General features: G+C 42.6%; 1 protein-coding gene across 3 annotated transcripts in view; it reads left to right on the top strand.

The window, feature by feature from the left end:
- Nucleotides 1-22,467, top strand: part of TRIM24 (tripartite motif containing 24) — a 75,737-nt gene that overhangs the window by 42,062 nt on the left and 11,208 nt on the right. For all 3 annotated transcript variants that reach the window (XM_054988922.1, XM_054988920.1, XM_054988921.1), the window contains exons 2-9: nucleotides 6,277-6,395; nucleotides 8,415-8,562; nucleotides 10,828-10,960; nucleotides 17,402-17,518; nucleotides 18,316-18,430; nucleotides 19,173-19,319; nucleotides 20,635-20,752; nucleotides 21,999-22,273. In XM_054988922.1, the coding sequence (XP_054844897.1) occupies nucleotides 6,277-6,395; nucleotides 8,415-8,562; nucleotides 10,828-10,960; nucleotides 17,402-17,518; nucleotides 18,316-18,430; nucleotides 19,173-19,319; nucleotides 20,635-20,752; nucleotides 21,999-22,273 (1,172 nt within the window). The remainder of the gene's footprint in view (nucleotides 1-6,276; nucleotides 6,396-8,414; nucleotides 8,563-10,827; nucleotides 10,961-17,401; nucleotides 17,519-18,315; nucleotides 18,431-19,172; nucleotides 19,320-20,634; nucleotides 20,753-21,998; nucleotides 22,274-22,467) is intronic.

The following is a 22,467-nucleotide window of genomic DNA, read 5'->3' on the forward strand; positions in this document are numbered from 1 at the left end:
CCCGTTGGTGGCAGCCCGGCATCTGCTGCAAGCACCTGCAACCTGCGCCTCGACGGAAGTGGCTGGGACGCCTCCGGGCCCTTATGGCCTGCCCTCTGTGGCAGCGGAGGAGGCTCCCTGGATGGCGCCGAGGACCCTGACTTACTGCGCGCAGGGCCCGCAGCCACCTCCTCTTCCAGGAGGTCATGCTCCACCTCGCACAGCGCCGTGTCTAGCCACGCTCGTATGAGGTGGGCCTCCTCCGCACGGCCAGGGAAGAGCTCCTCCAGGTAAACTGGCCGCGCAGTCATCGCACCCTCATCTGCCAGGAGGTCATTCCCGGCTGCCTTGGCAATGAGCTGGGCCCCGAGCCTGGCCGCCCACTGCTCCCGCCACCCGTCGCCCTCCATGCAGCCGGGACCGCTGTGGGTATAGTGTTTCTGTGCTGCCCACCGAACTACACCGCCCGCCGGCATGACCTTGGAGGGTCTGAGATGTAACAATTCCCTATCTTCTGTCTGGCAGCTGCATAGTTCATGGATAGGTTCAGCACAGGCCCCCCCCCGTCTCAGACCTGTGGGTTGGAGGGGAGGGGGCCGTGGTGGTTGGCTTCCTATGGCCCCAGGGCCCTCTTCCCTTGCGGGGATGCTGTGCTGCTCAAGTGCATCCTTGCGGGACGTGAACCCTTGGGCCTGGCTGTACGTTGCGCCGTGGGACTGGGAATAAAGCTCATCTACACATGGACCCGTGTCTGCCTGCGATACTTTGGTGAACTGCCAGCCATATCCTGCCCTGGCACCATGAGCGCATGACCAGGCCCGCGGTGACAGCGCATCCCTTCCAAGGGGGGGGGCTTAGGATGCACAAGGACTGGCCAGGGGCCGCTCTGGCATGTCTTCCATATTGCCCTAACGCACCTGCCCTGCCTGGCATGCCGCCCTGAGCTGGGGCAGTCACGCAACCTGCCATCGGGGGGCCCTCCCGGGCCTGGGGTGGCCACCCAGCCTGCATGGCCCGGCCGGGGAAGGGGCACGCTGTGGCAGCCAGCCGGGAGGCCTCGGGCTCCCGCATTTTAGCCACTTTGCGCAGCTGATGCGCTCTTCCACTGCCCCTGTGGGCGGGGCCAGCGGCCTTCCCTGCAGGATTGGCGGGGCTGGCAGCCTCGGAGTGGTTCCCCCCCCCGGCAGGGCAACGCGAGTGGCCACAATTGCTGAACGCAGGAGACGGCGCCGAGCCAGGGCGGAGCCACGCGCAGCCTCGGACACACCCCACCCCTCCCAACAACCATGGCCTGTTGGCGTGGGAGGCTGGCAACTGCTCCACGGGATTGGATGCGAGGCAGGACGCCCTGGGGTGGAAGGTGTTGGAATGACCAATGGGGCTGCTGCAGACGCCCGAGGGGCTGGACCCACTCTGGGAGGCGGCCGCTCATGGGACTGTGTTGCTGGGGCTGCGGCTGCGATGGGGGCGACCCTCCCCAGGCGCGCGAGACCTCCTGCCCGGGATATGGCATCCGCCTGCCACCACCCTGGATTCTCCATTGGTGGGGGCTAGGGTTCCCGCGAGTGGACCGTTTCCCCTGCCATCTCCCGCCCCCTTGCAGCGGCAGCTCGCACCACCCTCTCCCTTGCTTATCGGGTGCCAGCTACTCTCCCCACCGGGGATTGATCCCCCTCCCCGCTCACATGCCCCGCCCCAACCCTCTACCTGGCCATAGATGCAGGGGGGTTAGCCGTGTTAGCCTGTGGTAGCGAATTCAAAAAGGGTCCCATAGCACCTTTAAAACTATCCAATTTTATTGTGGCATAGGCTTCTGAGAATCAAGTTCTCTTCGGCAGATGGGTGGTACAGACACTGGTCAAATACAGAGGAGGAGGGGGGAGGAGGAGGGAGGGAGGGGGCGGGGAGGCAAGACGGGGTGTGTCGGATACATTTGTGGCAATGTGCAGGTGGGGAGATGTGACGGGAGTGTTGGGGGAGGGGCGGAGGACGAAGTCAGACTCGCAGACACAGAAAACAGTTGTTGTACATCTCGTTTTATTGCACTGGAAAGAGCGGGCTTGCGTTTAGGCTGGCGAGGGAGCCGGAGCATTCCACACAGCCCTCCTTCCCGCTCGGAGGGGCGGGGCTGGGATGCAGGCCGCGGCGCGACGGTGCTTCCTGGGCTGCAGCCAACCGTCCGTCAGAGATGTTTGGGGAGGGCGGGGCGCGGGGGAGCAGCCATGCCCTGGACGTGCCTGTGGGGGAAAAAGACACGTGTGGGCTTTGCCTCATTCCACTGGCAAGGCAAGCCCCACACTCCGCCATCCGGGGGGGGGGTTGCACATGGTCGAGGGCAGCAGCTGATGCATGACGGTCTGGTGAGGATGCACTCGGCCTTGGCAAGCCTTTACCTTTAAGGGAGAGAATGAGCTGGTCACAACAAACACCTGGCCACATGTGGTTTTCGAGGCGCCTGCCTCTGAGGCAGCCAGGGGCTGCCTCAGAGGCACCCCTGCTGGGCCTCACCCAAAGCGGCAAGTGAGCGGGTGGGTTCAGGTGAATGGGCGGTTTGCACTAATCTGCGGAATGCCCCCCCACCTCCTCCTTACCTGTCAGCGCTCCGTCGGTCATCACCAGGTGGGAGCGCCAGAGTCAGGGCACCTGCAAGGAAACGGGAGAGCATGCGGTTAATTTGCAAAGTGTCATTCCCTTCTGCCACGGAAGGGTTAGTTTGTTTGTGCTTAGTTAGAAGCAACTAGCATGCATCAGTTAGCTGTGGAGTCATTCTTTCTATCACGGTAGAAAGAGAGTTAGGCAGACATTTGCACCTCTTCCCCTTTATGCGAAGTTCCCCCAGTTTTTCGCAAAGTCCCCCGAGTGCATTCTGCGCCTGCCAATGTGAATGCCCTCAGCCCGTTTCGGTTTTCAAAGGGGCAATGCCACTCAGCAGACGGGCAGAGCCTCCGGCCGAGTGCTCACTTACCTGGGGGTTTGGGCGGCGCTGGCCGGATGTTTTGTAGGGCGCGGTCGCAGGTGATTGGGTGCAGAGAGGGGGGCTCGTCCACGCCGGGCGCGCACGCTGATTGGTCCCCGGGATAGTTCTCATCCTATGCTCCTTCGGGCCATAGGGGCAGGGCGAGGCGCTCAGAGAGGGGGCTGATTTTTCGCCGTTCCATGGACGCCTATGGGCTACGCCTTCTTTTTCCGTGGCGTAGCTTTTTTGCGCCGCTGTGGGCGTTCCCGCTTCTGGAGGAGCTTAGGGAGCGGACTAACTCCGACCCCGCCTTGCTCCCCGCCCCCCCTGCGTCGGCGTAGGGCTCTACGCCACTTCTGCGCCGCCGCCCGGGCGCCTGTGGCTTGCACCGGTGCTGGCCCGCCGGCGGGCCAGCGCCGCGTCCCAGCGCGGGCGGAAGGCCACTTACGCGGGTGTACGGGCTAGATGCGCCCTCGCAAGCCTTAGTTCGGTTCCTGTTCACTTTCCGTGCCCTTCTTAGGATTGGGCTGCCCCTCTGTAGCTTATATTTCTAGTAATTTTTTGTGCATATTAGAGCTAGATCACATTTCACCTCTTTTACCTTTTAATCAGGGATCTTAGATCCATAATCGTTCTAGGAGTGGGAGGTGGATGTAGCAAAACGTACAATATCAGCAGGACAGTAATATACCTCAACATAGAAATAAGAGCAATTTTTATATTAATTTCCTCTCTTTCTTATATCTGTTCTGGCCATGCCTTCCAAACTTGTCTGCTTGTATTTTCATAATAGTAAGAGTATAGAAGCCAAATCAATATTTAGTCTTTCATCTATTTTGTTCTAGCCGAAACTATTTGCTTGGGTTTTCATATTGATAAGACTAGGGTGGTCACATAACTATATAGTTAAAACACAATTTTACCTTTGAAAGATAGTAACTCCTTCATCTATTTTATTTTGACCATCTGGACTTATTTACTTGGGTTTTCGTACTCGTAAGGTTAAGAAGAGCAGGTGGTCATTTAGCTTAGCCAGTATTTTATATTTTGAGAAGGAGTACAGTCTTAAGTACATTTAATAAACTCCAAAGACCCATTAACATAGACTATATGGTGTTTTATAAAAAAGAGAAAATAAGTAAAGAAGGGAAAAGCTATTTAAGTAAGAGGTTAAGTCTGCATTAATAAGTCCTGATATGCCCCAAGATTCTGATCGTTGTTTTTTCTTCTCTCTTCATGAAAAGTGGTACATCCAGTCCTTTCCCCTTTCTTTTCCAGTCTTTTTCCCCTTTCAGTATTGGCATGCTTAATTCTTTCCATGCAGATCTGCTTTTTTCTTCTTTCTTCACGAGACGTAGTACATCCAATCCCTGATTGATCTGGGCCACCAAAGGTAGATTCCCTTGTCTTCCAGCCATTTCTGAAGGAGATCAGTATGGATGTAGTTACTCCTCTGCTTATTTTTCTGTTTTAAGATCCGCTGCATTCTTTTCTCCCCTTTCTGTGTTGGGATGCCTGTTTCTCTCCGTGCAGGTCTGGTTCGTGGCCCCGCCTTTTCTTTGCTAAAGTTTTGTGTCTTGAAGGGGACGTCCTGATAAGATCGCCCATTTTGCAAAGTGTGTCACAGACTGATTTCCCCTTCATTTGGCTCGATTTTCCTTTCTGTTAAGGCTGTCCCTCCAGAAATTTTTTCTGGATTGTGATTTCTTGTAATCCCTTTATCCTTTTCCACTCCAAAGATCGCATCAGCTTTAATTAGTAACTCCGTCATTATTTTAGACATTTCTTGCAAACAAACAAGTACCTCTTCTTGCCAAGAAGCCATTTCAGAAAGTGGTAAAAAGCTTTGTTTTGGTTAATTATATTAAAAGATTTATAGCATTCCAGCAGTTGCTGAGAGAGTCATTCCTCCCCCGTCTCTGCCCCTCTCAGCTCGCTCGGGCAGCCGCGAGTACTTAAGCTGAATTGCCCCGTAAAACCATAAATTTGTCCACTTACTTGATGGAAGGCTGTAGGGTCAGTTAAGCTCTCTTAGAATTGTTTTTTTTTATCTGTCTTGTTAAGAATCTGCTTTATTTGCTATAGTTTTTTTTCCGGCCTGTTGGACTCCCGGGTTCACAGTTAAGTAGCCACGTTGGCTCCTTCTTTGGTCCTCGCTTCAGAACTGGTATCTGGGCTTCTGGAGGTTTGCCAGTCCCCCTAAGCCCTTCCACCTTGCTCCAGCCAGCCTCCCCTCTCCGGGGGGAGGGCTTGGGGGTCCGATCTCTCGGCTGCCAAGGAACCAGGAAGGTCACGGGAGGGAGCTCATAAAACTCCCCTTTCATGCTTTCACTGTCTCATTCCGGAAGTCCGGAAAAGTTTGAACAGGTTTAAAGATGTAGTCTGCACTGTCTCTGACCCAGAACCGCAACTGTTTATCAGTATGACCAGAAGCCAAAAACGATTTACAAGAGGAGCACACAATTTCTTTGATCTGATACAACTTTTATGTTCACAAATTCTTACTTTAACCAGTCTTATAGTCATTCCCACATAATAAATCACAAGGATATTTGACACAACAAATTAGTCCTCTAGAGTCACAGTTACAAAATGAATCAAAAGAGAAGGTTCTGGTGTTGGATGAGTTTTGAAAGCATCTCTTAGTCTCCGCACAAGCACATACAGCACAGTGACCACATGCAAAAAAACTTTAGGTATCCCTTATCTCTGGGAAGCCTGCTTCTTATTAAGATGTCTCTGAGGTTTTTAGCTCTTTTGGCTGTGAATAAAGGAGGATTTTGGCATCTAGAAATGTTGGAGAGAAGGTTCCAATATTAATTTATAATAGCATTTACTGGTTTGTATGTGCTGTTATAAGTTAAAGGTATAATCATCCTATCGACACCCTGATCCTTAATCCTAGGGGTAAGAAGAGTTGTCCTGGAGGTATTATAAGCCCTGTGGAAAGCTCTTTTTAAGATTTTAGAAGAGTAACCTGTCAGCAAGTTGTCTCCTGAAGTCACTGTCAACTCTACAGTTTCTCTTCAGTCTTATTAATTGGGAGTATGATAGACTCCAGTTAGCTTGACCCTCCTATTTCACTCATCATTTTGGGTGGAGTTCCCCCCCCCTTTTTTTTCTTCATCTCACTCAGCCGTCTCCTATTTTTCTCTCAGGAACGTTCTTCTATAAAAATAACTTTATTCAGACTTTGCATTTGGATAAGAGTACCAATGCAGTGACTGAGAATAATGTATCACTTGCTGTTAGCAGATAAACTCTCCAGGAGAGAACCTTCTGAACTATCAGTGGAGGAACTCCACTTACTAATCTTTCCCATTTTTTCCCCTTCTTACCAGTTGGTGTTGTTCGTTGTCCAGTTTGTGGCCAGGAATGTGCAGAAAGACACATTATAGATAACATCTTTGTGAAGGATACTACTGAGGTTCCTAGTAGTACAGTCGAGAAGTCAAATCAGGTGAGTATGTCTCTTGGGTACCATGGCAGTGAACATTATTTTTTTTAAAATCTGTATCTGTTAAACTAATGTGGATAGAAGACTAAGCAGACTGTGACCACAAATAGCTTTGAGGCATAGAACAGCCTTGGGTCCTTTTCACACTACATACCTGCTTCTGGGACATCACGAAATGTAGCGCAAAAAACATGGAAGATAGCATCTTCTCACAAGAGTTTTGTGCGATGTTGCACAAAACTCTCGTGAAAAGATGCTACCTTCCACGTTTTTTGCGCTACGTTTCGCGATGTCCCGGAAGCAGGTATGTAGTGTGAAAAGGGCCTTGGTCTGAAAATGAAAGTAAAACTGATTGCAGTCCTAGAAGTATGGTGCTCTTCAAGGCACAGTGCAGCAAATTCCTTTCCCTTAAAAGGCTGTCACCTAGAGAAGAAACTTACTTGACACTGGCAACCTGGAGAATGCTTTTGTGGAGCATTGGCTCTGATTACCAGAAAAGACATGGGTAAAGACATCTGACCTTCTACTAAACTGAGACTTTAATCTGAAAATATTATTTATTATCTTATTTATTATTTATGTCATTTATAGTCTGTCTTTCTCACTGATACTTGAGGCAGATTACATAGTGTTAGATTAGTACCGTCAGTATCAAGGACATTTCAATAAACAATGCCATAGGGTAAATAAATACAAGTTTACAAAGACATAACTTCTTGTTTAGGTGTAAAGAAATTTTGTTGTGGTCTTTTGCCTGGTCTGGGTAAATATAGCAATACTGACATAAACTCATGCAAAAACTTACCTGTAAATACTTTTATTAAACTTGTGGGTAAATGATTATGGAATAGAGAGGAAGCAGCGGGCATGGGAACGTTTAAGTTTTTTGATTATATGCCACCATATATGCAACATGGTGTAAAATGTCAGTAATTATAAATGGAAGGTAATAATAATAATAACATTCGATTTATATACCGCCCTTCAGGACAACTTAATGCCCACTCAGAGCAGTTTACAAAGTATGTCATTATTATCCCCACAACGAAACCCCACACAGCTGGCCTCAAATGGAGGAGTGGGGAATCAAACCGGGCTCTCCAGATTAGAGTCCCACGCTCTTAACCACTACACCAAACTGGCTCTCAAATTATGTACTGCCAACTTTTGAGACTCTTTTAACAACAACAATAATAATAACATTCAATTTATATACTGCCCTTCAGGACAACTTAACGCCCACTCAGAGCAGTTTACAAAGTATGCCATTATTATCCCCACAAAAATCACCCCGTGAGGTGGGTGGGGCTGAGAGAGCTCCGAGAAACTGTGACTGACCCAAGGTCACCCAGCTGGCTTCAAGCAGAGGGTCTTTATTTTATTACTTAAGAACCTCTGTAAGAGTTACTAGATTACTTTTTGTCTTTCAGCGTCCCTAATCAGTTTATTTTTAAAGTTGTTGAGATGTTGGGTTCAGTCCAGACTAAATATTCCATTCAGGCAATACACTTCTGTTAGCGGAACAAAACATTCCTACCTTTTCTTCTCTCACAGCTGCCCACTGATCTCCCTGAAATGCTACTCCTAGGGGAATGGGGATGAGAGGCAAATTGGGGGTCTGCAGCATACTAACCCTAGTACTTACATAGATGGCACATGAGCCTCTAGATTATACCTTTTGGATCACATCTTTTAAACGTTCTGCATTTTTACTTCCTTTGCTTTTGCTTCCTATTTAACTGCTTTACAAAGGCACACAGAGAGTACCAGTTTTAATGAGAAGCATGCAACATAACTATGTGTGGGTGAAAAATCTGAAAGTCTGATCAGCGTACCTGCTGCTGTTTCTCACCTAGCTCCCACTGCTGCCTGCAATGATGTTGTTAAAGTTTAAAATATAATTTCCATTCTGTATAAACATTATTTGGAAATATAACAAAGTAATAAAATATATATTGAAAACAAACTGCAAAGATGCTGATTTATTTCAATGGAAGACTTTATGTTCCTATATTTTGTCAGGTTTGTACAAGCTGTGAAGATAATGCAGAAGCCAATGGCTTTTGTGTGGAATGTGTGGAATGGTTATGCAAGACCTGCATCCGAGCTCATCAGAGAGTGAAATTCACAAAGGATCATACAGTCAGACAGAAAGAAGAAGTATCTCCAGGTAAATATTTCCATTCACAGTTCAAATCTAGTTGGGGCATTGTGATCAAGCTCACTTATCACTGTGGATATGTATATAAATATTAGTTTTGTTTCCTTTCATTATCCAACCCCACCCAGAAGTAACTACTAGAATAGACAATATTGGACCATGCTTTGCTTTTATTTATTTTATTTACAGTGCAATCCTAAGCATTGTTATGCCAGTCTAAGCCCATTGATTTCAATGGGCTTAGACTGGAGTAACTCTGCATAGGATAGCACTGTTAGAGTACTTAACTCCCTTTTAACCAACAAAACAAATCCCCAAATGAATAACATAAATAGCATAAAACTAATAGAAATTCTGAAATATCCAGCTGCAACGATACCTTCCGAACACTGCTACCACACAAATACAAATATCCACAACCTTAATCTTTCTGCAATAAGGAGGCTACTAACATGTTCTTAATTAATCTTGGCCTCATATTAGTAGATATTATGCAACTGTATTCATTATTGTCCAGTTGTGTTCAGTGGAACTTGCTGTCATGTCGGTGTTCATAAGATTGCAGCTTTAGTTCCTCAAGAAGTATATTAGTAAGTTCTTCATGCCGATCAATATATCTGAGTCTCAACATTGTCCAATCTAGGGATACTTAAATCCAAAGACTGGGGACAAGAATACACCAGACAGATTTTTCTACAAATTTGAGGTGGGAAAACAGGTTTGCAGAAAAATCTGAAATCTACAATGTAAAACACAAAACAATAGAAGCAGTGCCTGTAGCTTTAAGAAACAAATATCCTCAGTGGTCATTGCTAGGCACCACAACAGTATTGCCAGCATTCAAGCCTTGGTTTTAGTCAGTAAAAAGCAAAGAGAGGGAGCAGGGCCATTTCCATCTCTGTTTTGGCCTTTGAGGGAGGAATCATTGTAGCAACCACCAGACGACTTATTGTCAGGTGCTCAGGATCACCTGTTATATTCAATACCCCCTGCAGCTGAAGCTGATGCTATTGGGGGTTTCTGTTATCTGAACTCGGAGTGGGAAACTGGGAACAGAAAGCTTTTGTTCCTCTTGTAATCTCTCACAGCCCGTTTTCCTGTCTGCAGAGTTAGGAGAAAGGGGGGGCGGGATTAGGAGTAGCCTTGGGGAACCTATATCTGTGTGATACTGGCCTGTAGTTGCCAGTCCTAGCAAGGATGGCGTAAGTGTATAAAACTGGCATCTTATCAATAAAGAACTTTTACTCCTGAAGTGAAGTCTCTTGAGAGTTGCCTGGCATCCTTATACTTATTACCACCCAACTTACATGACTCAGTCAGGCTTAGCAACAACAGCAACCATATGAAAGCCAGTGTGGTGTAGTGTTTAGAGTTTTGAACTAGAATCCGGAACCCAGATTTGTGCCATTGAATTTCACAGATGGGATTAGACTAGAGTAACTCTGTTTAGGATTGCACTGTAAATAATAATAAATAATATATATTTCTAGACCGCTCTCCGCACCAGCAGGCTCAGAGCAGAATACAATATAAAAAAGTATAACAATTGGGTTTAAGCTACTGAAGGATGCTTATCTATTTCTCAGTGGAAAACTGAGATACCAGTTGGAAACGGATATGCTTTACTTTTCAGAAATAATTCCATGTTTTTCAGGTTTTGTGATCTGAAGAATAGTACCAAGTTATCTTGTCAAATTTTATACACATGTTTATACCAAAAAAAATTATGCAAGGTCCTGAAAAGATAAAAAGAAAACTATTGTATGAAACCAAACTAGCTCACACTGTGGATACATTATTTACTGAATGTGGACAATAAATATCTTTGTGTCCTTGCATCTGAATATAATTTTTAGTCTACACAAATGGTTCAGAATTGTGGGGAATATTTTTAAGATTTCAGGATTTTAGTACCCGTGAAAAAGTTTTCCAAAGGCTCGAAGGTCTGGCTTTCCATTTAAATTCTTACTGCTTGGATATGGCTTGTTAAATCCTCTGGCTAGACACATTCAACATGAAATCTACCACTTTTGTTCACTTATGCCTCCCCCCTTTAGCTTGGCATTAGGTTGTAGGGTGCAATGCCAGAGGTATAGAAATTGTTGTTTAGCAGTTTGCACTGGAAATGAGAAGGGCCTGTTCCTTGTTTCCAGATTTGGAAAAGCTGAGAATCTAAGATTCCTGCTGTAAGAAAGCAGATGTGTTCATAAATGTATTATTTCTCAACTATAACAAAAAGATGATAAAATGAGATTCCCCTTTTTTGTTCTTCAGAGGCTGTTAGTATAACTAGTCAGCGACCTGTGTTCTGCCCTTATCACAAAAAGGAGCAGCTGAAGCTCTACTGTGAGACTTGTGACAAGTTGACGTGTCGGGATTGCCAGTTGCTGGAACACAAAGAACATAGGTACAAAACTAAGCTGGTTCTACAAGACTAATAAGAGAATTTTTTTCCTGTGTAAAATCTTGCTCTGTTTGCCTGGATATTAATCTGTTCATTATTTCTGTCAAATAGATTTGCTTAACAGATCTAGCCTTACTAGTTATAGTTGTACTCTTTCACTGCTAAGAATCTTATGGTTCAATGTGATATAAATAACTGCTAAGCTTTGCTTCAGGAATGTATTTACCACTGTTAACCTTCTGTAAAATAATTGTCTCATAACTTTTGTAAATAGAAAAATGTAGCTGTAACAAATATTCTTTTGAATTCCCTCCTCTGCCCCTTATATCTCTCTTTGAAACTATGAAGTAGATTTTCTTTGGATTTTTTGGGATCTGTATCAGAATGCTAAAGACAAAATAGATAGCAGAGCTACTATTGTGCTGAATATGTATGTGTATTAGATTGACATGAAACATTTAATATATCATGAGAATAATGCACAAACACATTTCCCCAGAGGCTGCATGTTTTGCATAGATAGATTTTTTTTTGATGGATCGAAAGGTGTGAGTGGATTAGCATTATTCTCTATTGTTTTGGTTTCCCTGTGTCATATGAAAGGATGCTATCTCGGTCTTTCCCTTTGGAATCAGTGGGACTTAAAAGGTTCTTTCCTCCACTCTCATTTCAGTGCTAATGGATATTTTTTCATGGAAAATGAGTGAGTCTCCCCTATTCACCCAGAATGAATGTTTCCATGCGATTCTTCTTTCATTTTCAAGAGATCAACCCATTTCTTTTTACTAATAATCCTTGTTCAATTCACAGCTTTCAGTATTGGCTGATCTTTCTTTACCAAACTTTAAATTCATTCACATGACTTGATTAACTTTGTTTAAACAACAGTTATAGCATCTGGGTGATTAGCAGAGGGGGATATTTCTTTCACCAACAAACTTGCATTGTAGAATAGCAGCTCACAACAAACAAAGCAATATACTTTGTTTCAAAAGTGGGAATCTGTAAAACTGAGGCTATGTAAGCCATTGATCATTGCCACCAAAGTATATGGAGAAAAGCTGCATCATCTCCTTTCAGAATTACTTACGTACCTTTGTAAACCTCCAAGAGAATAAAAATGATTTTGCTCTTGATGTTACCAGAAATGGTCTCCTTGCATTAAATATGATTTATGGGGGAATTAGCAAGCAAGGAAGACGGCTATACGAGAGGCGGTAACCATGTGGACCATATCACTAGCTTTAACCGAGTCCCCTCCCCAATAGAACAAGCGAGTCTGGTGCTTAATATCAAACAATATCTTTTATTAAGAACAGGGCTTCATGCGCGTGCGCGCGCGCACACACACACACACAGAGTCCTAAGAAACTTAGCCAGAGATTGGGAATAAGTATATCTACCTATCTTGGAGAGTAGTCCAGTCCATGGAGGAAGAGAGTAGCTTCGAACACCATCATCCTCGGCCAAGAGAGCAAGAGGCTTAGGGGAGTGACCCTAAGGGAGAAGCCAGAAAGCTTGCATGATTTGAATGAGGCCAGGGCCTACCTTTATAGGTAAAATATGCCCTGAGGTGGAAGAGCCCACCTAGCTGTTAGAACAAAGGCTCCAACAGGTGGTTCCGGGGTTAGGCAAAAGGCTTGAGTACTTTGATTGGCAGCTGCCGGGGTGTGTGAATACAAATGTAAAACTAGTTCTAGAGCTGCACAAAAAGGATAGTTTGCTGAAGAAGTCCACCAGAGCTAAGTTAATGAATTTAGGTGGGGAATGCACTGTTCCAGGAACGACTGTATATACTTATGAATGTCATTTGATTAGCTCCTCAATCACGGACAGGAGATGTCATCATGGAAGGAGGGAGAGGAGTGTGCTACGTGGGGTAGATGCTGCGAGTCCTTTGTTGCTCTGGGCACTGGTGGGGCTGGCAATGGCAGTAAATCCAATCAAGCTGTGGTCACTCTGCATTCCAGAGCAGCATTCCTTGCATGCCTGGTTCTCCCGGGAAGGACGTACCAACTGTTAGAGGTCCTCTGGTGGCCATACAGTAGCCATTTTAAACTCCAGAGGCTTGCACACTTTTAATATCACACGTAGCTATATGAAAACTGCTGTACAACTGGCAAAGGCCGGGCTGACTGCTTACATTGAAGTCACTGTATACAAAACCATCTACCATAGGACATGGATCTTGTTTTTTACCATCTGAGAAGTAAAGAGTAAAAGATGAAGGCAGAAGGCAAATTCTGTAATAAATAAAAAAGTTGTGTTCTTTGGACATTCATACTCTCATACAGTAACAACAGGTAGGACTACCGGCATGTACCATTGAACACACTGAACTTTATATTTCCATTAAACACATTATAGTGTATTAATTTTGCCAAATATTTACATTTAGCAGAAAAGTATTATTTAAAATGTTGTATGTTTACAGTATACATAGGAATTATCATTATCGCTCTAGACTATGTTACATAATTTCTTACTATATACTTTGAGTAAAAGCTTCTTTCATGTTATTCATTCCTAAAACAACCCCCCCCCCCGAGGGGTGTGTTTTTCAATCCCGACATAATTTTTCAATGTTTTCACTGGAAAAAATTAACAAAGCCCTCTGGTGTGGGGAAAAGGAACCCCCCAATCCCCCCCACACACACTTTTTTCTGGGCCTTTACATCTCTAGGGTTTGCGAAATGACTGGACTGAAAAAAACGGAAACAATGGTAGTCTATCTGCTAATTCTAAAATTGGCTTTGATAAATAAATACCTGATGACCCTTTACTAGATTTTTCCATTACATCCAGATTATTCTTCTTCCGGATCTTAAATTTATCTTGATTCTAAACTTGCTGTGATTTATCATTGACTAATACAGAGCGTAATGGGGAAAGACCAGGATTTAAGGAAGATGTAACTTTACACCATTCTGAATATATTGCTTTAAAATTGGATTACTCAGTTGAAATCTTCCTTTGTGAAACAAAATTAGATCCTTTCATTGAAAATTTCTTTGGATGAAGGAATCTAAATGTTTATCAGGCAAATATCATTCTGTCATATCAGCCAATCTCATAGTTGTATAGTACAGTTTTATGTATGGAATCACAAGACCTCCCTTTCAGCAGCCCTAATAGGTTTATCCAATCATATAAAATTCCTATTTAATTTTCCCCAAGATTTAGCAATGTGTGCATTTACGTGAAGTGGTATGTTAATAAATAAAAATACTAATTTAGGTAACATTCATTTTTATACTAGATATTCTGCCCTTCCATGATAAAGATTGTGTATGCCAATAAATCAGCTTTTTCATTTTCATAAGTGATTTATGAGGATTATAGTCCACTAAGTATAACAAATTATTTAATTAGTATCCACTTAAGGCTCTGTACTACTCAACTTTGTGAGACTTGTTCTTGTAGTCAAGTAAAAACACAGACCGCATACACTGAGAGAAAATTTATCTTCATAGTACAATAAAAAATGAGAGCTGTGTAGAGATGGGCAGGAACAGCAATACAAACAAAAAAAAGCCACGAACAGCCCAATCTGCTGTTTGTGAACAAGCTGTTTGTGAGGCCCCATTCTAAACAAACAGGTGGTTGTTGCAAGCCTCCTTCGTTGCTGTTCATCAAGCCAGTCTGGCACCTGCAATCAATTCCCTTTGCAACTTAGGCAGGGATTGTCTAAACTCTGTCTGATCTCCTGCTGTTGCCCTGGAAACCCCAATCTAAGCCCAATTTAGCTTGATAGGCAGGTTTTCCTTTCAAGTGTGGAGTTCCAAATTTGTTACAACAAGGGAGCAAAGAGCAAGGGGGGAGGGGGGCTCCCAGCTCTGGCTTTGCCAGAGACAGCTGCTGTTGGCATTTTGATAGAGAGAGTGCATTGGAGCGTGAATTTTCTTTGTATGTGGTGGGATAGGGATCTACCCCTTCAAGTTCCAGGGCTGCTGCCAGGCTCTGGGCCAAGCTATTATTTATTATTGGTACCTTTCCTGCTGCCTGCTCAGGTAAGGTTTCTGGGAGTGGTGCGGTAGGGATCTACCCTTTCAAGTTCCAGGGCTGCTGCCAGGCTCTGGGGCCAAGCTATTGGTACCTTTCCTGGTGCCTGCTCAAGTCAGGTTTCTGGGAGTGGTGCAGTAGGGATCTTGACCAAACTTGGATGATGGCTGGAGGAGAGCCTGCTGGCCCCCACGAAAAGCCAACCACGAACATGTTCATGAACAGGGCCATGTTCGTGGTTGTTCGTGAGTCCCTGTTCGTGGATGGCAACGAACAACGAACATCATGTTCGTGGTTTTTTTTGTTCATACCCATCTCTAGTTCTCAGCAGCAAACCAAACAGAGAACTTTTTGTGAATTAATGGGTTTTATTGAAATAATATATAACTTTTTTAATTCTGCAAGAACTTAAAAGGGTAAATACAAATGCTAATTGATCTAACAATAGCTGAAAAGAACATTTGCAATAAAATTAAATCTCCTAACATTTCTCATACCTAACTGAACGAATACATGAACTTTAAAGAAAATTGGGTTTCAGCTGACTGTATCAGAATGCTGGGAAAGTTTTTTGGAAGCCTAACACACCCACAGAAATTTCTCACCTAGATCTTCTCTGACTGACCCATCAACAGAAGCCCGATTAGCCCTTTACATAACACTTTTTATAAAGAAAGTGACAGTTACAAACTGAGGTAAACCTTTATGACTTTAAGATGTGATTGTTCTCTAGATAAAATGATTGATTTTCCAAATGTTTATAAAATAAGAAAACAGATGCGTTGGTATTACTCATTCTCCAGCATTGCTATTTCCAATTAAAACTGCAATAAATTTACTTTCTCTTCAGCTACACTAATGAACTGTCGGGCATAAAAGCAATGCTGCCTTTCATCCCAACTAACTTCTGAACTTCCACAAAGGTTATAATAACTACCTAAAAAGCACATGATTAGAATGAGTATCTATGATTTAAAAAACAAACATATGCAGTACAAGAATTCTAAATCTTACTGGATCTCTATTCCAGGATACTTAAATGACTTCTCCAGTGGGTGGAACAGAGTTTAATTATAGCATTCTTATGCAATTCAGACATATTAAACCCTAACTATTAAGACTTAGGTTCACGTTATAACAAGAAACAAAAACAAATTAATCGAATTTTATATTTTACCTACTGACTCCACTGATTTAAGAGCGACAATGTCTGGATGCAAATATACTTTTGATATTTAATTTCCATAAGCAACTTCTGTATTTTTGGTTGTTGTTCCAAATAGCAATCATTAAGGGTTCTGTTGATGAAACTGTACTAAGCACCCATTCCTGGCTGAGTCATGCAAGTCATGTGGTAATAAGTTATCCAGCTGCCTGTCCCCAGTGAGTCCTTCCTCAAAGGGCATAATAGCCCTGGAAAGGCTGACAGAAAACAAGGCGGGCCATTGAGAGCATTTGCTTCTTAAAGCTACGGGCACTGCCTCTTTATTTTGGATATAAAAAAAACTGTGGTCGGGGTTTTTTTTTAAGATTTCAGATTTTTCTGCAAACCTGGGACATTTTTTCAGGTTTGTAGAAATATCTGTCTTACCTGCTCATGGCTCTGACCTCCGTTTTTAAGCATCCACATATTTGGCCATGCTGAGAATTAGATATATTGATTTTACAAGATGATAATTAACCCCAAAGATATTCACCATTTCTGTGGGCAATATCCTGAATTATTCTGGAGAAAGTGTGGTAAATTTGGTTTTTATCTTCACACAGGGGAATTGTGTGTTAGCATCCAATTTTTGGAGGCAGTGATTAAAAAAAAACCTCTCACAACTTGTTCTATTCCTTTAAAATTCATTTGTTTTATTCCTGGAACATTTAGACAATAAATCCATCCTTCTCACTCTCCCACTGGATTAGAAAGCAGCTTGTTATATTGTTACCAACATTGACTAAGCTTCAAATGACAAAAAAACTAGAAGACAAACAAGTGGTCCATTATCTCAAGGTAGTATGATAAAATTCAGGAAATCATGTTCATAAAACTTCTTCAGTGTTAAAAGGCATGGATAACCCTAAATATATATCTTATTCCTAAAAAGGGGCTTTTGTTTCTAATTGTATGTTGATTCAGCAAAAACTTGCTGTAAAAGACTCAACTCTGTTTTCATCAGTTACAGTAAAGAAGCAACAAACTTTCTAGATCAGTTTAAACTATGTGGCTACCTCCCCATGCTCTGCTAATATGATGTCATAATAAAAAATGTTAACACATTTCACAAAGCAAAATAAGACAAAATGTAACAATTTTAAACACTTTCTAACGCAACTTGCATTATCTTAAGCAGATTTTTCTTTTAGTCATTTGTGCCCTGAGGTCAGTTAATTTTTTAGCAAGGTTACATGTGGGATACTATGTACATGGTGTATTATTTTTACCTTCTACAGATACCAGTTTATAGAAGAAGCCTTTCAAAATCAAAAGGTGATAATTGACACGCTTGTTATGAAGCTGATGGAGAAAAGTAAATACATAAAATATACAGGCGAGCAGATTCAAAACAGGTATTTATCTTGTTTTACAGCAGTAAAATAGCACTTTTTGGATGATAGGCAGTTGATTGGATTTAATAAATGTGCAAAGAATCAGACTAACCATGGTTTGCCATTTATGTATGAAGCCTGCTGTTTTATTTGTGCTATTTATAAAATCCTTTAAAAATACTAAGACAAAAATTAGACTTTATACTAAAATAGCTTACATGTATAGAAAGAACCCTAAGGAATGGGGGATGTAGTAGAAATTTGCAAATAATATACTCACATTCATAATATTAATGTATGTTACATTATAAAATATTGTTTTATAATTAAGCTTTAAATTCAGTAAAGTAAAATTGTATGAGAAGGAAAAGAGATTGTTTGATGTGTTACTTTTTAGAAGGGAAGTGAGATATGAATGTTTTGAAAGATTACGCGGGGAAAAGTAAAATGATACTGAATGTGCAGTGAAATTGCTTTCTTGTAACTCAAGTGACAAGGGAACCTAATCTTCTGGAATTTTATTTTTAGCTACAAAATGGAAGGTTTTTACATTAGAGCTGGTTTTCTCTGACAACTTTTGTTTTCTAAGATTAATGGTTTTCTAACTAATCAGAATTGTGGAAAAAGGTATTTGCAACAGAGTTTCATGGAAATCGGTGGAACTTTAGTTGCGAGACTAATTTGCATTCCTCAGGTGATAGTATAATTTAATTATGACTAAATTTTCCTGGATTGTCTTTAAACTAAGTTCTGCCACTTTCTTATGCAGACTGTTTTAAATAACATTTCTACATTACTTTTTTTTTAACATTTTGCAGGATCCTGGAAGTGAATAGGAATCAAAAACTGGTAGAACAGGACATTAAAGTTGCTATTTTCACATTGATGGTAGAAATAAATAAGAAGGGGAAAGCTCTGCTGCATCAGCTAGAGGTAAATTCCTCTCTACTTGGGGACAATAATAGCATATTATTAGATGAATTTCTTAATAAATAGAGAAGAGTTCTGAAATACATTAACTTAACAGTACATAACAGTCACTTGCATTTTATTATAAAGCAGAGAAATTGTCCAGATCTAAGGGTATCTAGGTAGCTGTTAAGTGTTTGAATACTAATCGCTTATAAAAAGTGAAATCTTTCACTTCTTATAAAAAGAAAAATCTGCGAAATAACCTCTTCCTCTATGTTCCACCAAGGCAATTTCACTCATCTGAACAGGGCCTTCTACAGATAACGTCCTGCAATTGGGCTAAATTAACTGCCCATATACATGCTTCCTCTGTGGTAGCCCCCACCCACCTTATGAGAAGATCAGGCAGAAATGTAGATACTTTCCAAATGGGTAGTTCAACATTGCTAAAGATGTCATGTTAATTACTTAAGCTTAAATTCAGAAAGGTTTTATCTGTGTGTTTGGCTTTCTGCTAATTTTTCATTTTTGCAGCTACCATACCATATTGTATCTGTTTTCATTAAATGTCCTGTTGTTTATGTTGTATTTTTGCTCTGTGAATGTCGTAGCTATTGATTATACTTTATTCACTTGCAATATTGTAATTTGCCTTGAATCTCAGTGAAAAAGGTGGACTATAAATAGTAACAGCAACAACAACAGTGCATTCTGCAACAAGGCTTAGTAAGAAAGCTCACAACTTTGTTTTCCTCTCTTGCAGTGTCTAGCTAAAGAACACCGGATGAAGCTTGTGCAGCAACAACAGGAAGTGGCAGGGCTTTCTGAGCAGCTGGAACATGTCATGAACTTTGCTAAGTGGGCGGTTTCCAGTGGTAGCAGCACAGCTTTATTATACAGCAAACGGCTGGTAAAAATAGAGAACTATTGAACTTTTGTCTAGGATGGCAGTAGTCATGGCAAGTTGATGCATTTTGAGACCTTGTCCAATACTACAAAAAAAATGCAATTAGCAGGATATAGGAAAACAAGAACGCTAAGAGCAGGGCCTGGCAAAAGCTAACCTCTGTAGCTGCTACTATTGCAGATAGTTTTAACACAGGAGTAGGTCAAAAGCTGTTAAGAGTTCTTGAGACAGTGTACATTGTGAATGTAACAGAACAGTTTTGCAAATGTGTATTTGCTAGTAGGCTCAGATTGGATCCTTAGGCAGCATGCTTAAACGCAAAGTGGGTTCGCTGTCTCATTCACAGTATCAAATTCTAGACCTTCCTGTTATATTGGTCACAAATTGAACATGTGTTTGGTTGTTGTGGGTTTTCCGGGCTGTATTGCCGTGGTCTTGGCATTGTAGTTCCTGACGTTTCGCCAGCAGCTGTGGCTGGCATCTTCAGAGGTGTAGCACCAAAAGACAGAGATCTCTCAGTGTCACAGTCACTGTGACACTGAGAGATCTCTGTCTTTTGGTGCTACACCTCTGAAGATGCCAGCCACAGCTGCTGGCGAAACGTCAGGAACTACAATGCCAAGACCACGGCAATACAGCCCGGAAAACCCACAACAACCATCGTTCTCCGGCCGTGAAAGCCTTCGACAATACATTGAACATGTGTTTGCATGAACATGTGCACTCTCCTTCTACCACCCTTGTTATTTCTTTCGTTCTTTAGTTTTAGGTGGTTCTTTTACTATCATATTAAGATAGACACTTTTGAAAGAATTCCTACTGGGTCATTGGGGGTGCTCCTGCCACTTTATATTTCAGTCAGAACAGGGCTTTTTTTCAGGGGGAACGCGGGGGAACGGAGTTCCGGAACCTCTTGAAAATGGTCACATTGCTGGTGGCCCCGCCCCTTATCTCCAGACAGAGGGGAGTTGAGATTGCCCTCTGCACCGCTGAGTGGCGCAGAGGGCAAACTAAACTCCCCCCTGTCTGGAGATCAGGGGGCGGGGCCACCAGCCATGTGACCATTTTCTCCGAGGACTGAGTTCCACCCCCTCTTTCCCCAGAAAAAAAGCCCTGAGTCAGAATATATGACATTGTTTCTGTCATGGGAATTCCTGCAAGGCAATGATATGCCTTGAAAAGGGATAATTCAATGAGAAACTAATCTTTTTCACTTAGTTAAGTTCTTGTTAAGTTCTTTGTTTATAGCTTGTTCCATGCATCCATTAGCTTGCAGAAAAAATCTTGAAATTTTAACATTTTCCTGGTTTTGTTCTAGATTACATATCGGTTGAGATACCTCCTTAGAGCCAGGTGTGATGCCTTACCATTGTCTAGCAGCACCATTCAGTTTCACTGTGATCCCAGCTTCTGGGCCCAAAATATTTTCAACTTAGGTATGACACGTTTCCTGTTTTCAGCTTTGTTAGTATTGAAACTGTTGATTTAACTAAATAAGTCTTTGATTTCTTTTAAGTATCTTCAGAATGGTTAGAGGACTCTGTTGAGTTTTAGCTCCTTATTTTGTGGTGATAACCTCCTTAGAATAATCATGCATGCTTTCAGTTTTTGTGTTGTCCTGCTTATCGCTTGTTTGGATTTGTTCACTGGATCAGGGTGATTTCCTACATTGCAATATTATTTGTATTTAAACTTACTAGGTTGCCTGCTGTGCCCCTGCTGTCACTGAAGAGAGTAACTGGAACAAAGCTAGAGGGTGGAATATGGCATCATGCTAATTCACCAATGTGAATTCCTAGAGTGTCATGTGACATTTTTCCACTGCTACAGGCAGACTAACACGGCTGCTCATCTTGATCTATGTGACGCTATGACATTGTTCCCCCAGGCTCCACCCACCAGATGCTTCCATTGCACCACTGTTACTGACTTTCTATATAGGAAATTGTGCACTCTGTGTGTTCAGTATATGGATGTTGAATGGTTTGTCAGAGGTCATGGCCTAATGGCAGAAAAGGATATAAATAGTGTATACACATATGGCAGAATGTCTCAACTAGTTATAGTTTCACACAATATGTTCATAGGTACATGGTGACTTTCACATGCCACTGATGATTGCGTGCTTGCAGAATACATGGAGTTTCCTATGTGGAAGTAGTAGCTTGTAGGAATGTATTATCAGTATAGAAAGATCAAGATGGGTGGACATGTAAGTCTGTCTGTTGTAGTTGAAAAGAGCAAGAGTATAGTAGCACCTATACGATTAACAAAATTTGTGGTAGGGTATCAGCTTTCGTGAGTTACAGCTCATTTCTTTTGTTAGTCTCACTTCCTAGCTGTATCTGAAAAAGTGAGCTGTGGCTCACTAAAGCTCTTACACTGTCACAAATTTGGTATTCTTATAGCTGCTACTGGATTCTTGCTCTTTTCTACTATTATCTGTGTGAACGTGATTAAGAGTTTAGCAGAATAAGATTATGTCTGTCAGGTATTAAGCACTTCTTGTACTGGTAGTTCTGGTCTTGGCAACTGAATAAAAACACATTTACACAACTTAGCTTCATAGCAACAGATGAGTTCTTAGTTTGGCAATGACGTTAATAGCAAAAAGAATGGTTTGTCAGAAGTCATAGCCTAATGGCAGAAAAGGGTTATAATGAAGTAATTATTTTTACTCAGGTTCTCTGGCAATAGAAGATAATGAGACCCCACCACACATGCCTAAAAGCCCGGTGATGGAACCAAACATACCGCCTCAAAGCGGCTTACCTTCAAATCAGCTCTCCAAGTTCCCAACGCAGATCAGTTTAGCTCAACTGCGACTCCAGCACATGCAGCAGCAGGTCCTTGCTCAGAGGCAGCAGGCCCAGCGAAGGCCAGGTCCCGTTGGTCTCCCAAATCCTAGAATTGCAGGGCCCATGCACCAGGTTCCTCCACCTCCACCTCCTCCTCAGGTAAATCAGAAGACCAGAGTAGAAGACACCTCTACTTTGGTCAGAAGGGAAGCTGAAATCAGCAGAGCAGTGTGTCAAGGCATTCAGTGAATAGTGGGTTTTGTGCTTTTAGAAGAATCGTCCATATTACATAAACACCAGTGTTGGTTGCTTCTGTCCTGAAAGTTCAGTGCCTTCTCTAGAATTCTTAGATG

The sequence above is a fragment of the Eublepharis macularius genome, chromosome 9 (assembly GCF_028583425.1).
Source record: "Eublepharis macularius isolate TG4126 chromosome 9, MPM_Emac_v1.0, whole genome shotgun sequence".
Classification (NCBI taxonomy): Eukaryota; Metazoa; Chordata; class Lepidosauria; order Squamata; family Eublepharidae; genus Eublepharis; species Eublepharis macularius.